Consider the following 17,553-nt stretch of genomic DNA (forward strand, 5'->3'; position numbering starts at 1 on the left):
CACTGAAAGATTTAAGCAGGAGCGGGGGTCAAGTAGTTCAATTTATGTTTTTAAAAGAACACTTTGGCTGCAGTGTGGAGAACAGATTAGAAGGGAGTAAAAATGGAAGTGGCATGACCAGTGCTATTGCTATGGCCCAGGATAGAGAGGATGATGACCTAGCAAGGGTGGTGACAGAAATGATGAAAATGGATGCAAGATGTGTTGTAGAGGTAGAGTGACAGCATGTGCTGAATAGGCTCACTATGGCAAAGGAAGGCTCAAGGATGGCTCTCAGATCACTGGCCTGAACAAAAGGTTGGATGTTGGCCTTTACTGAAATCAGAAAGACTGAGAGAAGAACGCTTTTGGAGATATAAGCAGAATCAAGGAGTTCCATTTTGGCATGTATTGGCATAAAAGTGGTATTTTTAAATCATGAGAATGAACCTAGAGAGAGAACGATTCACTCTCTAGGAAGGCCTAGAACAGTCCAATAATGTTTAGAAGTTGAGTGCACTAGACTAGTCTACAAACTAAACCAAGAAGCAACAGCAGAGGTAAGTGAAAACTAGGAGAGGTGGGTGTCACAGACTCCAAGAGAGGAGAACTTTTTGAGATGGATGGAGTAACTGCTACTAACAGGTCAGTTGTCCACTGGACTTAAATTCTGACCAGGGAAGGTCAGTAGTACTCTTGGCACTACTGAAGTAGTGGGAATGAAAGCCGGCTTGGAATAGATGGAAAACAAAAAAGGATGGAAACTCTTTAGACCATGTATGTATAGAAACCCTTAAGTAAATTCCTTTGTCCAGCTGCCGTCTGGCTGGATAGATTTTGGCAAACCCTACTAACACAGAGCAGCTCCAGAGAGGTAATCAGCCACATGACGTTGGTATTTGTCAGCTCTTGGGGGAATACACTTCCTTGAAAGCTGCTTATTCTAGCTCACATTCACATTCATTCCATGCTTATTTTTGTCACTTTTATTTATTCCCCACCTCTAGATCAAAATTGAACTCAGGCAGGCCCAGGAGAAGTTATTAGACAGCGCAAAGATGTGCTCTTCACTCACGGCTGAGTGGAAGCACTGTCAGCAGAAAATCAAGGAACTGGAGCTGGAAGTACTTAAACAGGCCCAAAGCATTAAATCACAGAACAACCTACAGGAAAAGCTGGCTCAGGAGAAATCTAGAGTTGCTGATGCAGAGGAAAAGGTAATTATCTTCACACTTAATAAATAACATGCACTGGATACTACTACTGAAATCCTGTTTCCCTAAGGATTTTAAAAAATAGATACAGTGCAAACCTGATAGAATTCTAGGGGTTTTTTCACTCTCCCCTGCTTTCCTCTTTTGACGTCACCTGCTCCTACGGTTCCAGTGAATCTTGTGTTTTTTAAGACTGCATGAACTCAAAAAGGTAAATTTCATTCAAGCTATAACATGAACTTAAAGAATTGAGACCAAAGGACTTTATATTATTTATAAAGTATATTATTTATACTTTATATTATTAAGTCAAATTTTAAAGGACTTATTCTCCTGTCATTTGGATTGCCCGTTTATTTAATTTTTATTTTGTAACTTTTGGAGGGATGAGTGTTGTGAAATGAACCATTTTGAAATACCGCCCCTGCATTTTAGACTGCCTGACACCAGGTGGCAGTAGTATGTCACACTTAAACGTTTTGATCTGTGGGTTTGGGAGTCAAATCTTACATAAAAAATATTTCATCAAACCACATAAATATAAAACAAACATCAAAATTAGATGATAACAATATGGCTTAAACTCAAAAACCCAATGTTGAGCTAAAGAAGCCAGCACAAAAGAGTTCATACTATGTAATTTCCCTTATATGAGGTTCAAGAATAGACAAAACTAAGCCGTTGGTGATAGGATAATGTCTTTATGAGGGGTATGGAAGGGGACATGAGGGAATCTTCTGTGGTGCTGGAAGTATTCTTTATCTTGGTCTGGAAGAGGTGGTTATATAAGTAAAACTTCACTGAGTATGTAAGATACGTGTACTTTATCATATGTATGTTATTACTTTTAAAAAAAGTAATTGGTAAAATTGATAAAGATTAGTAACATTTTTAAATTTAGACATACTAAATATTGTTACTGGATTTTGTGCAACAGGAATGTATATTCTGACTGCAGCTGGAAGAGTAAACTAGTATAAACACTTCAGAACTCAATTTGGCATTAGATCTAGTTAAGTTAAAGATGTATATACCATGCAACCCAACACTTCTACTAGGCATAAACACTAGGGAAACTATTCTATATCAGTATACGGAAATATAATCATTTTCATGGTAACATTGTTCCAAACAGCAGAAAGTTGCAAACAACCCAAATGTTCACTGACATGAGATGGAAGAGGTAAACTGCATATTTGCACAACAGCATACAACAGTGAAAACGAATGAACTCTAGGTACTTGCTGTAGTTAATACAATATTGAATAAATACCAAATCACCAAAAACACAGTATGATTCCATTAATATGATGGTCAAAATAGTACAAAATAACAACTGAGTCATACAGAAATACATATTATTAAAAGAAAAAGCAAGAACATGATTAACACAAGATTCAAGATATTGGTTTTCTCAGGTGAGGAGGGAAGGGGAGTGATCAAAGAGGGTCACAGAGTAGACTTCAAGCATATTGGAAATGTTCTGTTTCTTAAATTGGGTGGTGGGTTCAAAAGTTTGTCATTTGCCCTTGACAGAGAAGCCAATGGAGCAATACTTTCACCTGTGGAATTAAGATTGGCTATCTTTAAGGAAGTATTTGCCCTAGGCAGAACTAAATGGGGCAGCTCAAAGGAACTTGAGCTGGCCTCAGCTAACTGGCTGCCCACTGCCATTGCCCGTGAATCATTCTACATCTTCGCCTCTCCTATGGTGAGTGGGCTCTGCAGAGACCTAAGGCTAATGCAGTAAGCCCTTCTCTTAGAAGAGGACTGCCATTCACTGGCATCCACTGAAAGTCTGTGGGGAACATGGTGCCAGACCATTGTAAAGGGTTTGTTGTTGCATCAGGAATACAATAGAGGGAGAACAGCAATTCTGCTGAGAACTATATATCTGCCAAATATTTACTAAGCACCCACTACATACTAGTCACAATTTTAGGTGACATAAGGGTTTATAAAAAATATGTAAACAAATTAAAAGGAGATCTAATAAGAAAATTTTAATGACACTTTTAGTCTAACATGTAAATTCTAAAATAAAATCATATATCTCTCTTTCAAATTCATAAGTCTTATTCTTAGTTCTACCAGAGCATTAAAGAATGCACTACTGAGAATTCCCTGGTGGTCCCGTGCTAAAGAATCCATCTTCCAATGCAGGGGACGCAGGTTCAATCCCTGGTCGGGGAACTAAGATCTCACATGCTGTGGGGCAACTAAGCCCACATGCCACAACTACTGAGCTCACGTGCCTCAACTAGAGAGCCTGCATGCCACAAACTACAGAGCCCATGCGCCCTGGAGCCCACATGCCACAAGTAGAGAAAACCCCCACACCACAACTAGAGAGAAGCCCGAGAGCGGAAACAAAATGTCCCGCATGCCTCAACCAAGATCCCGAGTGCTGCCAACTAAGACCCGACGCAGCCAAATAAATAAATATTTTTTAAAAAGAACAAAGAATGCAGTACTGGTGCTAGGCAATATGCCAATAGGTACTTGGTTTGTAAGAGACTTCTATTTTGTTTTGAGATACTTATTCGTGAATTTAGCCACACCATGGAGAAACTAGACACTCTCACATGTTGCTGTTAGAGGTGTAAATTGGTCTAAAACCTATGGAGACAGTTTGGCATTATCTGTTAAACAACCAAACAAATAATAATAACCTTTGCCCTAGCAAAATACACATCTCATAAGTTATTCTAAAAATATTGTTTGGAATAGTATTGTTTGGAATAGTAAAAGATTGGAATCAACCTAAATGTCCATCAGTAGGGGGCTAGTTAAATAAGTTATGGTGTATCCTTACAGTGGAATGGTATGCAGCTGTAAAAGAGAAGACAATTCTATATATTATATAGAATATGGAAAAATCACCGAGTGTACGACTATAAAAAAAGCAAGGTGCATAAGTACATGTAATATACCATCATGAGTGTAAAAATGTTTGTATGAGGAAGAATAGTATTTGTTTAAATGTGCATAAATAAATCTCTGGAAGAGAACATAAGAAATTAACACCAGTGATTACCTATTTGGTGGAGGAAAACTGGAAGGAAGACAGGATAAGGATGGGAAAGAGACTTGTCACTCTAGCTTAGTTTACCCACATACACTAAATTACATGAATGTATTACCTATTGCAAAAATTAGGTAACTTAATTCTAAAATTTAAATAAATCTAGTCACACTCTTTACTTTAGCTGAGATTTTTATGTTAGCACTACTGCTTGTGAGTTATATGGTATTTCCCTAATTGGAAAATATGTCACACTCAAAGTTTTATGTGTAAACTCCTTTCATTTCAGATTTTGGATCTGGAGCAGAAATTAGAACATGCTCATAAAGTCTGTCTCACAGACACCTGTATTTTGGGGAAGAAGCAATTAGAGGAAAGGATAAAAGAAGCAATAGAAAATGAAGCTAAAATAAAGCAACAATATCAGGAAGAACAACAGAAGAGGTAAGAGGAGCAAAGATGTCATTTTTCCGTGGGCGAACCACGACTGAGTTTATGAGCAGCATTAGTTTACCACTGCGTTTTCTCTTTGTCCCCACTGAAGTAAACTCAGTCATAAAGCCTCATATATTGATATATACATAGCACAGTGTATTCTAATTGTTTATTTTCCTGCTTGTCTTTCATACTAGAGTGTGGAATTCTCAAGGGCAGGGGTTATTTCTTGTTCTGAAACACACTTGATACACCAGTAAATCTTCTTAAATTAATGGATTGCCTATGAAATATGATACCCTGGGATTTGCTTTTCTAACTCTAACATGATTGGCACAAAATGCGTACTAGAATGTGGTTGGTGTTTTGTATTTATCAGCTGATTTTCTTCAAAGAAGATCCAAGTACTTTACAGGCATCTTAATCATTAATAAGCTGCTACTGGGTAGGAGCTGTCATGTTTGTTTCTAAAAGTATTTTGATTATTATTAGGATTCTTACTTAAATGATCTTCTTGTATATCCTAAACTTCAGTAACTGATGCTTCTTACTTCTATGGCACTCAGAATGATTCACGTATGTCTTAAGAAAAATATGGTTCTAACTACTGAAAATATATATAGATATTCACATAAACTATTAAGCTCAGAAACTTACTTTAAGCTCCAGTTGGAAGCTCTAGCATAGAGCCTGGCACTCAGTAGGTGCTCAGCAAATATGTTGTGAATAAATGAATGTTTGAATGAATAATGAATTCACTCAGTTAGGTACGATAGAAAAATACTTGTCTCACTGCCGCTTCTACCAGGATGACACCCTCCTCCTGTTTTAATAATACAAATAGATCCTGAATAAACTACAATAAGTATACCTTTTAAAGCACTGCTCACAAAGCAAGAGAAAGCTCTAGGGCAAGCATACAATGAAACAAAACAAAAATAATGAATGGTAAACAAGCTTATAATTCAAGGGGCAGATAACACTATCAGCCCCAGGTTCAAGAGAGGCTGAGGTATTTTGCCACAAGGTAGGACAGCTGAACAAGAGACTCAAGTATGAGCTGGGCATCTTGAAGTAGCTAAGGTGTTCCTCAGTAGGCAGCTCCCTTGCTTCCTAAGAAAATCCAAATTATCTCTGGGGGAAAGCAACCTTAATTTAGATATTAAAGGACCCCCATGTATTAAGTTTAATCAAATATAAGCTTACAAACAAAAATGACCAAATAACACAAGGAAACTGGTTACCATGAATGAAAGTCAGCAGAAATAACAAACATCAGATTTATAACCCCCAAGAAGTTCACCAATTGGAATTAGGAAGACTAGATTGTAAAACAATTGTGTGAAGTTTATGAAGAAACAAAAGATGCAATCAAAGAATTGAACAGGAAAAAAGCTATTTAACTTTCCAGAAACCTGGATTCTTATGTTTGAAGTAGGAAGAGTGATACCAGTTCTATACATCTTTTGTGAATATTGGCTGAAAAGAAATACATAGAAGAGACCAGAGGGCAGACAGCAGAAGCAAGAAGAACTACAGTCCTGCAGCCTGTGGAACAAAAAACACATTCACAGAAAGATAGACAAGATGAAAAGGCAGAAGGCTATGTACCAGATGAAGGAACAAGATGAAACCCCAGAAAAACACCTAAATGAAGTGGAGAAAGGCAACCTTCCAGAAAAAGAATTCAGAATAATGATAGTGAAGATGATCCAGGACCTCGGGAAAAGAATGGAGGCAAAGATTGAGAAGATGCAAGGAATGTGTAACAAAGACCTAGAAGAATTAAAGAACAAACACCTAGGAAAATTAAAAAACAAACAAACAGAGATGAACAATACAATAACTGAAATGAAAAATACACTAGAAGGAATCAATAGCAGAATAACTGAGGCAGGAGAATGGATAAGTGACCTGGAAGACAGAATGGTGGAATTCACTGCCATGGAACAGAATAAAGAAAAAAAAATGCAAAGAAATGAAAACAGCCTAAGAGACCTCTTGGACAACATTAAATGCAACAACCTTCACATTATAAGGGTCCCAGCAGGAGAAGAGAGAGAGAAAGGACCCGAGAAAATATTTGAAGAGATTATAGTCAAAAAACTTCCATAACATGGGAAAAGAAATAGACACCCAGGTCCAGGAAGTGCAGAGAGTCCCAGGCAGGATAAACCCAAAGAGAAACACGCCGAGACACATAGTAATCAAGTTGACAAAAATTAAAGACAAAGAAAAATTATTGGAAGCAACAAGGGAAAAATGACAAATAGCATACAAAGGAACTCCCAAAAGGTTAACAGCTGATTTCTTAGCAGAAACTGTACAAGTCAGAAGGGAGTGGCACAATATATTTAAAGTGATGAAAGGGAAGAACCTACAACCAAGATTACTATACCTGACAAAGATCTCATTCAGATTTGAAGGAGAAATCAAAAGCTTTACAAACAAGCAAAAGCTAAGAGAATTCAGCACCACCAAACCAGCTCTACAACAAATGCTAAAGGAACTTCTCTATGTGGGAAACATAAGAGAAGAAAAGGACCTACAAAAAACAACCCATAACAATTAAGAAAATGGTACTAGGAACATACATATCGATAATTACCTTAAATGTGAATGGATTAAATGCTCCAACCAAAAGACACAGGCTCACTGAATGGGTACAAAACCAAGACCTATATATATGCTGTCTACAAGAGACCCACTTCAGACCTAGGGACACATACAGACTGAAAGTGAGGGGATGGAAAAAGATATTCCATGCAAATGGAAATCAAAAGAAAGCTGGAGTAGCAATACTCATATCAGATAAAATAGACTTTAAAATAAAGAATGTTACAAGAGACAAGGGAGAACACTAGCTAATGATCAAGGGATCAATCCAAGAAGAAGATATAACAATTATAAATATATATGCACCCAACATAGGAGCACCTCAACATAAGACAACTGCTAACAGCTATAAAAGAGGAAATCGACAGTAAGAAAATAATAGTAGGGGATTTTAACACCTCACCTACACCAATGGACAGATCATCCAAACAGAAAATTAATAAGGAATCACAATCTTTAAATGACACAATAGACCACATAGATTTAATTGATAGTTATAGGACATTCCACCCAAAAAACAGCAATTACACTTTCTTCTCAAGTGCACATGGAACATTCTCTAGGAAAGGTCACATCTTGGGTCACAAATGAAGCCTTGGTAAATTTAAGAAAATTGAAGTCACATCAAGCGTCTTTTCTGACCACAATGCTATGAGATTAGAAATCAGTTACGGGGTGGGGGGGAACATAAAAAACACAAACACATGGAGGCTAAACAATACACTGCTTAATAACCAAGAGGTCACGGAAGAAATCAAAGGGGAAATCAAAAAATACTTAGAGACAAATTACAACAAAAACACAATGATCCAAAACCTATGGGATGCAGCAAAAGCAGTTCTAAGAGGGAAGTTTATAGCAATACAAGCCTACCTGAAGAAACAAGAAAAATCTCAAATAAACAATCTAACGTTATGCCTAAAGGAAATAGTGAAAGAAAAACAAACAAAACCCAAAGTTAGCAGAAGGAAAGAAGTCATAACGATCAGATCAGAAATACATGAAAAAGAAAGGAAGAAAGCAATAGCAAAGATCAATAAAACTAAAATTTGTTCTTTGAGAAGATAAACAAAATTGATAAACCTTTAGCCAGACTCATCAAGAAAGAAAGGGAGAAGACTCAAATCTATAGAATTAGTAATGAAAAAGGAGAAGTAACAACTGACACTGCACAAATACAAAGAATCATGAGAGATTACTATAAGCAACTATATGCCAATAAAATGGACAACCTGGAAGAAATGGACAAATTTTTAGAAAAGCACAACCTTCTGAGATGGAACCAGGCAGAAACTGAAAATATAAACAGACCAATCACAAGCATTGAAATTGAGACTGCGATTAAATATCTTCCAACAAACATAAGCCCAGGATCAAATGACTTCACAGGCGAATTCTATCAAACATTTAGAGAAGAGCTGACACCTATCCTTCGCCAACTCTTCCAAAATACAGCAGAGGGAGGAACACTCCCAAACTCATTCTATGAGGCCGCCATCACCCAGATACCTAAACCAGACAAAGATGTCACAAAGAAAGAAAACTACAGGCCAATATCACTGATGAACATAGATGCAAAATTCCTCAACAAAATACTAGCAAACAGAATCCAACAACACATTAAAAGTATCGTACAGCATGATCAAGTGGGGTTTATCCCAGGAATGCAAGGATTCTTCAATATACAGAAATCAATGAATGTGATAAATCATAGTAACAAACTGAAAGAGAAAAACCATATGATGATCTCAATAGATGCAGAAAAAGCTTTTGACAAAATTCAACACCAATTTATGATTAAAACCTTCCAGAAAGTAGGGATAAAGGGAACTTACCTCAACATAATAAAGGCCATATATGACAAACCCACAGCCAACATCATTCTCAATGGTTAAAAACTGAAACCATTTCCACTAAGATCAGGAACAAGACAAGGTTGCCCACTCTCTCCTCTGTTATTCAACATAGTTTTGGAAATTTGAGCCACAGCAATCAGAGAAGAAAAAGAAATAAAAGGAATCCAAATTGGAAAAGAAGAAGTAAAGCTGTCACTGTTTGCACATGACATGATACTATACATACAGAATCCTAAAGACACTACTAAAAAATGACTAGAGCTAATCAATGAATTTGGTAAAGTAGCAGGATACAAAATTAATGCATAGAAATCTGTTGCGTTCCTATACACTAACGATGAAAAATCTGAAAGAGAAATTAAAGAAACAATCCCATTTACCATTGCAACAAAAAGAATAAAATACCTAGGAATAAACCTACCTAAGGAGACAAAAGACCTGTATGCAGAAAACTATAAGACACTGATGAAAGAAATTAAAGATGATACAAACAGATGGAGAGATGTACCATGTTCTTGGATTGGAAGAATCAACATTGTGAGAATGATTCTACTACCCAAAGCAATCTACAGATTCAATGCAATACCTATGAAACTATCAATGGCATTTATCACAGAACTAGAACAAAACATTTCACAATTTGTATGGGAACACAAAAGACCCTGAATAGCCAAAGCAATCTTGAGAAAGAAAAACGGAGCTGGAGGAATCAGGCTCCCTGACTTCAGACTATACTATAAAGCTACAGTAATCAACACAGTATGGTACTGGCACAAAAACAGAAATATAGATCAATGGAACAGGATAGAAAGCCCAGAGAGAAACCCACACACCTATCGTCAACTAACCTATGACAAAGGAGGCAAGGATATACAGTGGAGAAAAGACAGTCTCTTCAATAAGTGGTGCTGGGAAAACTGGACAGCTACATGTAAAAGAATGAAATTAGAACACTCCCTAACACCATACACAAAAATAAACTCAAAATGGATTGAAGACCTAAATGTAAGACCAGACACTATAAAACTCTTAGAAGAAAACATAGGAAGAGCTCTCTTTGACATAAATCACAGCAAGATCTTTTTTGATCTACCTCCTAAAGAAAGGGAAATAAAAACAAAAATAAACAAATGGGACCTAATGAAACTTTGAAGCTTTTGCAGAGCAAAGGTAACTACAAACAAGACGAAAAGACAGCCCTCAGAATGGGAGAAAATATTTGCAAACTAATCAACGGAGAAAGGATTAATCTCCAAAATATATAAACAGCTCATGCAGCTCAATATTAAAAAAACAAACAACCCAATAAAAAAATGGGCAGAAGACCTAAATAGACATTTCTCCAAAAAAGACATACAGATGGCCAAGAAGCACATGAAAAGCTGCTCAACATCACTAATTATTAGAGAAATGCAAATCAAAACTACAATGAGGTATCACCTCACACCAGTTAGAATGGGCATTATCAGAAAATCTACAGACAACAAATGCTGGAGAGGGTGTGGAGAAAAGGGCACCCTCTTGCATGGTTGGTGGGAATGTAAATTGATACAGCCACTATGGAGAACAGTATGGAGGTTCCCTAAGAAACTAAAAATAGAATTACCATATGACCCAGCAATCCCACTACTGGGCATATACCCAGAGAAAACCATAATTCAAAAAGACACATGCACCCCAGTGTTCATTGCAGCACTATTTACAATCGCCAGGTCATGGAAGCAACCTAAATGCCCATCGACAGATGAATGGATAAAGAAGATGTGGTACATATATACAATGGAATATTACTCAGCCATAACAAGGAACGAAATTGGGTCATCTGTAGAGACGTGATTGGATCTAGAGACTGTCATACAGAGTAAAGTAAGTCAGAAAGAGAAAAACAGATACTATATATTAAAGCATATATGTGGAACCTAGAAAAATGATACAAATGGACTGGTTTGCAGGGCAGAAATAGAGACACAGATGTAGAGAACAAACATATGGACACCAAGGGGGGAAAGTGGTAGGGAGTGGTGGTGTGATGAATTGGGAGATTGGGATTGACAAATATACACTAATATGTATAAAATGGATAACTAATAAGAAAAGAAAAAGAAATATGTAGAAGAAATATGTGAACTAAGTATAGGAAAATGAAATATGGAGGGAAGTTATTTTCCACAACAAAGGAGACTATCTACTACACATTGTTTTGTAACCTGTGGAAAGCAACCCCAATTTAGATATTTATGTTGTAACCTATTTTTTCACTTAAAATAGTGTAATCTGTTTACCTGCCATTAAATCTTCTTCTAGAACATTATTTTAATAACATGCCATAATTTACTTACTCAGTCCTTTATTGTTGGACATCTACGTTTTTCCCAGTTTCTTGCTATAGGAAAGAATAACATAATATATACCTCCTAGCCAAATTTTTACACATATCCTTTATTTCCTTGGGATAAATTCCAGCAAGTATAATATAATATAACTGCCTATCATAAAATTTCAAATATTGAAGAGCTATATAAAATAAAAGGCATACGTTCTTCAGAATTTTACCCTTCAGCAATAACCACTTTAAGTGGTTGCTATGTATTTCTCATATTTTTTTCTATGTTTATGCATATATTTTTATTCTAGTTTTATTTTCTTTTAAGTTGAATCATTTTACTCTATTGCTTTGGAATTTGCATTTTTAACCTAACAATATAACATGGACATCTTATTAGCCACTTAGTAGCTGCATCACCTTGGGCAAGTTTCTTATCCTCTGTGCCTGTCCACACCTACCTCATAGCATCAGTGTGTGGATTGGATGAGTTATAGCAGTTGGCTTGTATCAGTGTCTGGCACATACTAAGCACTGTATCAGTCAGGGTTCAAACAAAGAAGTAAAACCAGTAGGAGTCATATATGTTTATCAATAATAAGAGATTTGTTACAGAGAGCTGGTCTTATACAGTTGTGGGAACAGGTTACACAGTCTGTAAGGCTGTCATCTTTGTTTCTTATGCTGGACCTCGAAGTCTGCAGGGCAACCAGTCAGGAAGTGAAAATGGATATAAAGTGAGGGAGAGCTGGAACCCATGAGCACAAGCTGAACCACAGAGGCTAGCCTAGAACCCAGGTCAGTTTCACTACCTCCAACCTTGATAAAGTAGGGAGAAGCTGGTCCCCCTCATCAAGGAGCTAAAAAGACCTGGCCCAGGAGATGGAGAAGATGAAGGAGGATGAGAGGGAAGGTGGAGCAGTTGCAGACCCAGCTGTCACCTCACGCCACGGTGAGCAGCAGATAAGCATCAACAGTATGAGCTGCAGAAGCACCTGCTCTGACTTTCCAAGTGTAAAAATGCTTCACTTCCACCCTCCAAATCTTGCGCAAATAGATCTCTTGTAGCCCACTCTAACCAGAAACATACATGGAAGGAATTCCTAGCCAAGTTGACACATTTTACAAAGCCACTACTACCAAGATGTTATTATGGTTGTTATTTCTATGTTCGATGTTACTGTTGTCAAAATCATCATCTTCTTCTCTTCAGCGAAGTGGAATATTCATTTTGGCTAGAAAAAAAATGTTTGGAGATAAGGGAAGTGGCAAAAAAAAAAAAAAAAAAAAAAGAGGCTAGAAAGGTAAGGTAGGCTTAGTCATGCTGAGCCTAACTAGCCACATTATGGAGTTTGCACTTGTTCGTGGGTGAGATTGGTCTATAGTTTTCCTTTCTTGTGTCTTTATCTGGTTTTGCTCTTAGGGTATGCCGGCCTCATAGAATTAGTTAGGAAGTGTCCCCTCTTCTTCAATTTTTCTGGAAGAGATTGTAGAGAACTGGTATCATTTCTTCCTTAAATATTTGGTAGAATTCACCATCTAGGCCTAGTGCTATATTTTTTGGAAGGCTATGAATTATTGATTCAGTTTCTGTAATAGATATAGGCCAGTTCAGATTATCTATTTCTCCTTGTGTAAATTTTAGTAGATTGCATCTTTCAAGGAATTGGTCCATTTTATCTGTTATCCAATTTGTGGGCATAGAGTTGTTCATACTATTCCTCTATTGTCCTTTTAATGTCCATAGGAGCAGTAGTGATGATGATGATCCTGCTTTCATTTCTATTATTAGTAATTTGTGTGTTCTCTACCCTGGCTAGAGGTTTATCCATTTTATTGAGTTTTTCAAAGAACCAGCTTTGGTTTTATGGTTTTTCTCTACTGTTTTCCTGTTTTCAGTTTTATTGATTTCTCCTCTAATCTTTATTATTTCTTTTCTTCTGCTTTATTTAGGCTTATATCAGTCTTCTTTCTCTAGTTTCCTAAAGTAGAAGCTTAGATTATTGATTTTCAATCTTTCTTCTTTTATAATATTTGCATTTAATGCTGTAAGTTTCTCTCCAAGCACTGCTTTTGCCACATCCCACAAATTTTGTAAGTTGTGTTTTCATTTTCATGTAAAATACACGTAGTTTAAAATAATTTTAAGATTTGTCTTTGACACATGTATTGTTTTGATAGAAGTATGTTTGTTTAATTTCCAAATATTTTGTGATTTTCCACCTTTCTGTTATGGATTTATAGTTTCATAATATTTTAAACAGTTGTATAGCATTTTGGTACATAGATATATCATAATTTATATTAAATGTTTTTTAGACTTTTTGCTGTTATAAAACAATTTTTTTAAATATTTTATTTATTTATTTATTTATTTGATTGTGCTGCGTCTTGGTTGCAGCAGGCAGCCTCCTTAGCTGCAGCTTGCCGACTGCTTAGTTGTGGCATGCAAACTCTTAGTTGCAGCATGCATGTGGGATCTAGTTCCCCGACTAGGGATCAAACCCGGGCCCCCTGCATTGGGAGCATGGAGACTTAACCACTGTGCCACCAGGGAAGTCCCTAAAATAATTTTATAATTAATATCCTGACACATAAGACTTGTAACTATAACAAAGTATGAGAAGCGTTATACTAAGGGAGGTTTAGGATGCTCAGATAACACATAGAAGGGACACTTAATTTGGTCTAGGAAGCTCGAGAAAGCCTTCCTGAAAGAAAGCTATTTAAACTGAGAGTCAAGTAGTTGTTATGGGAAAACTAAGTGGAAAATATCAGGCAAAGAAAGGCCTGGAAGAGGAGGATAGGGAAAAGGTTGGAGTTGCAGGGGAGGAATAAATGTGGAGAATGACTTGTTTCAGGAAGTGAAAAAGTGCATTTTGCCTGGAACAAAATGTTTGAGGGTAGAGGAAGTGGCAAGAAAATGAGGCTAGAAAGGTAAGCTAGCTAACAAACCATATTAAAGGAATTCCCCCACTGCTGAGAGCCCGGGTGGGTTCAGTCCCTGGTTGGGGAACTAAGATCCCAAAGTCCAAAAAAAGAATTTTTACTTTATCTTAAGAGTAAAGGAGAATGCTACAGCAGTGTTAACACGTGTGCATTAGTATCAATAGTGTTTGTAACTAACAACCCTATATTAAAGCAAGAAGATGATGGGATTCAACTCGTAAAGCACTGAGAACAAGTACAAAGAATATAGAATCCCGGGGACTTCCCTGAGGGTCCAGTGGTTAAGACTCCTCGCTTCCACTGCAGGGGGCATGGGTTTGATTGCTGGGCACGGCCAAAAAAAAAAAAAAAGAAAGAAAGAATAAAGAATTGGGAATTAGAGCCCTACCTCCAACTTTTCCTAGCCGTGTGACCTGGAGCAAGTTCATTAAACCTGTCTGTGCCACAGCTTCCTCTGGTAAATAAGGAAAATTATTTCTTCTTCATAGGGGGGTTTTCAGGAGTGAGAGAGAAAACTAAGAAAAGCTTCTGTCACAAAGGAGTTTCCTTTGATGTTGGTCCCTTTATCTTATGGACACCTACCTTACCTCAGTGAACCAAAAAAAATCCCCTGTGCCCAGTATAACAATTTTAGGTCGAAGAGTTTCTTTTGCAGAGCTTTGCAATTCAGTGTGGTTTAATGTACATTAATTGCCCTCAGGAAACTCCTAGATCAGAATATGAATGAGCTACAAAAGCAATTGAAAATCTTAAAGGATAAAGAGAATCAACTGGAAATGACCAGTTCTCAGCAACAATCCAGAATTCAACAACAAGAGGCCCAACTTAAACAATTGGAAAATGAAAAAAGAAAATCTGATGAGGTAAGAAAGCAAATAGGTATGCTTCTGTTTCCCTATTCCCTTAGACCTAATTGATAGCTAATAACAGCTAATAATTATTGAATGCCTAGCACTTTACCCATTAAGTTTAGTCAGGATTCAGTCAGGAAAGCAGAATCTACTCTAGGTATTGCAAGCAAGAAGGAGTTTAACATGGAGAAGAACATGCTTACAGAACTGTTGGAAGGGAGAGGTAGGGGTGAGTAGAAGGTTGCCAGTTTTCAATAAATCCAGAAGTTCAGAAATCACAGGGAAACCAACTCCTGCAGCACCAAAGTGGGAGATTTGCAGGAACTCTCCCTGAAGTCCTTACAAAAGTCTCATCTGCTGTCTTCCCATTCATCTACCTGGTAGTGTTACCCGGATACTGGATTTGCCTTGTCGTAGGTGTTGAGCCAAAAGATACAGCCAAGCCAAAGAACAGGAGAAGGAAGGATTTGTTACTTGCAGCAAGTAAGAACACTAGGGCTCTCTCCCAAAGCAGTGTCTCCTTGAACAGCAAAATTGGGGAAGTTTTAAGCTAAGGGTACATGCATATTCATGAAGGAGCTTGCGCAGAGGAGAATTCAGCATAGAATTGGGGCAAAGGTCCATAGAGTCCAAGCTTTAGTTGATTGAAGTCATGAGGGTCAACATCATCATTCTGTCCTCCACCTAGGTGGGGGTCTTACTTCCTGTAGAACTCAAAGACGTGTATCAGATTGTTATGTATATCCATTGAGGAGGAACTAGGACTAGATTTATCGCTGAACTATTGTTTCTTGACTGCTCTTCCTTTGTTCTTACATTTCCTCACTCCCCTTGAGATCATTAATTACTGAGACCTGTTCAAGGGCAAGCATCGTGGCCAGGCTTAGATCACAAAATGGATTAGGCCAAAAGTGGCTTCTGTCAAGAAATCCATGCCTGGTTCTTTCTCCAGAGACCCCCTACCATATCTGCTTCCAGTAGTGCTAGAGGAGAACAGTGGCTTTTCCTGTGCTTTCCCCATGCTTTCCAAACTGTGTGCAGCTGCCTTTCATTTGCAGAAACCAAACTGGAACTCTGCTGTCAAGGGAGTTTGGGAAATGTTTTCAGACTTCCAACCTTGCAGCACAGGGGACAGCTTAGAAAAATAGGGGCCCTGGTAAGCAATGTAACAGTCCACTTTGTATAGTCAGCTTCCAAACAAACCTTTTACCCAATATTTAACCTTAAAAACAATAAGAAGAATAGTATGCTTTAGAAGCAAGAACAACTACAATTCTTCAGCCTGTGGAAGGAAAACCACATTCACAGAAAGATAGACAAAATGAAAAGGCAGAGGACTTTATACCAGATGAAGGAACAAGATAAAACTCCAGAAAAACAACTAAATGAAGTGGATAAAGGCAACGTTCCAGAAAAAGAATTCAGAATAATGATAGTGAAGATGATCCAGGACCTCAGAAAAAGAATGGAGGCAAAGATCGAGAAGATGCAAGAAATGTTTAACAAAGACCTAAAGAATTAAAGACCAAACACCTAGAAGAATTAAAAAACAAACAAACAGAGATGAACAATACAATAACTGAAATGAAAAATACACTAGAAGGAATCAATAGCAGAATAACTGAGGCAGGAGAATGGATAAGTGACCTGGAAGACAGAATGGTGGAATTCACTGCCATGGAACAGAATAAAGAAAAAAGAATGAAAAGAAATGAAGACAGCCTGAGAGACCTCTGGGACAACATTAAATGCAACAACATTCACATTATAGGGGTCTCAGAAGGAGAAGAGAGGAGAAAGGACCCGAGAAAATATTTGAAGAGATTATAGTCAAAAACTTTCATAACATGGGAAAGGAAATAGCTACCCAAGTCCAGCAAACACAGAGAGTCCCAGGCAGGATAAACCCAAGGAGAAACACACCGAGACACATAGTAATCAAACTGACAAAGAAAAATTATTGGAAATAACAAGGGAAAAATGACAAATAGCATACAAGGGAACTCCCAAAAGGTTAACAGCTGATTTCTCAGCAGAAACTCTACAAGCCAGAAGGGAGTGGCACAATACATTTAAAGTGATGAAAGGGAAGAAACTACAACTAAGATTACCATACCTGGGCTTCCCTGGTAGCGCAGTAGTTGCGAGTCCGCCTGCCGATGCAGGGGACGCGGGTTTGTGCCCTGGTCCGGGAGGATCCCGCGTGCTGCAGAGCAGCTGGGCCCGTGAGCCATGGCTGCTGGGCCTGCACGTCCGGAGCCTGTGCTCCGTAACGGGAGGGGCCACAACAGTGAGAGGCCCGCAT

General features: G+C 37.7%; 1 protein-coding gene across 1 annotated transcript in view; it reads left to right on the top strand.

The window, feature by feature from the left end:
• Nucleotides 1–17,553, top strand: part of CCDC30 (coiled-coil domain containing 30) — a 129,640-nt gene that overhangs the window by 79,189 nt on the left and 32,898 nt on the right. Inside the window, exons 12-14 of the mRNA XM_082614037.1 lie at nucleotides 987–1,196; nucleotides 4,508–4,662; nucleotides 15,098–15,260. Of these exons, the coding sequence (XP_082470163.1) occupies nucleotides 987–1,196; nucleotides 4,508–4,662; nucleotides 15,098–15,260 (528 nt within the window). The remainder of the gene's footprint in view (nucleotides 1–986; nucleotides 1,197–4,507; nucleotides 4,663–15,097; nucleotides 15,261–17,553) is intronic.

Source organism: Mesoplodon mirus, assembly GCF_964341445.2.
Source record: "Mesoplodon mirus genome assembly, chromosome: 3".
Taxonomy (NCBI): Eukaryota; Metazoa; Chordata; class Mammalia; order Artiodactyla; family Ziphiidae; genus Mesoplodon; species Mesoplodon mirus.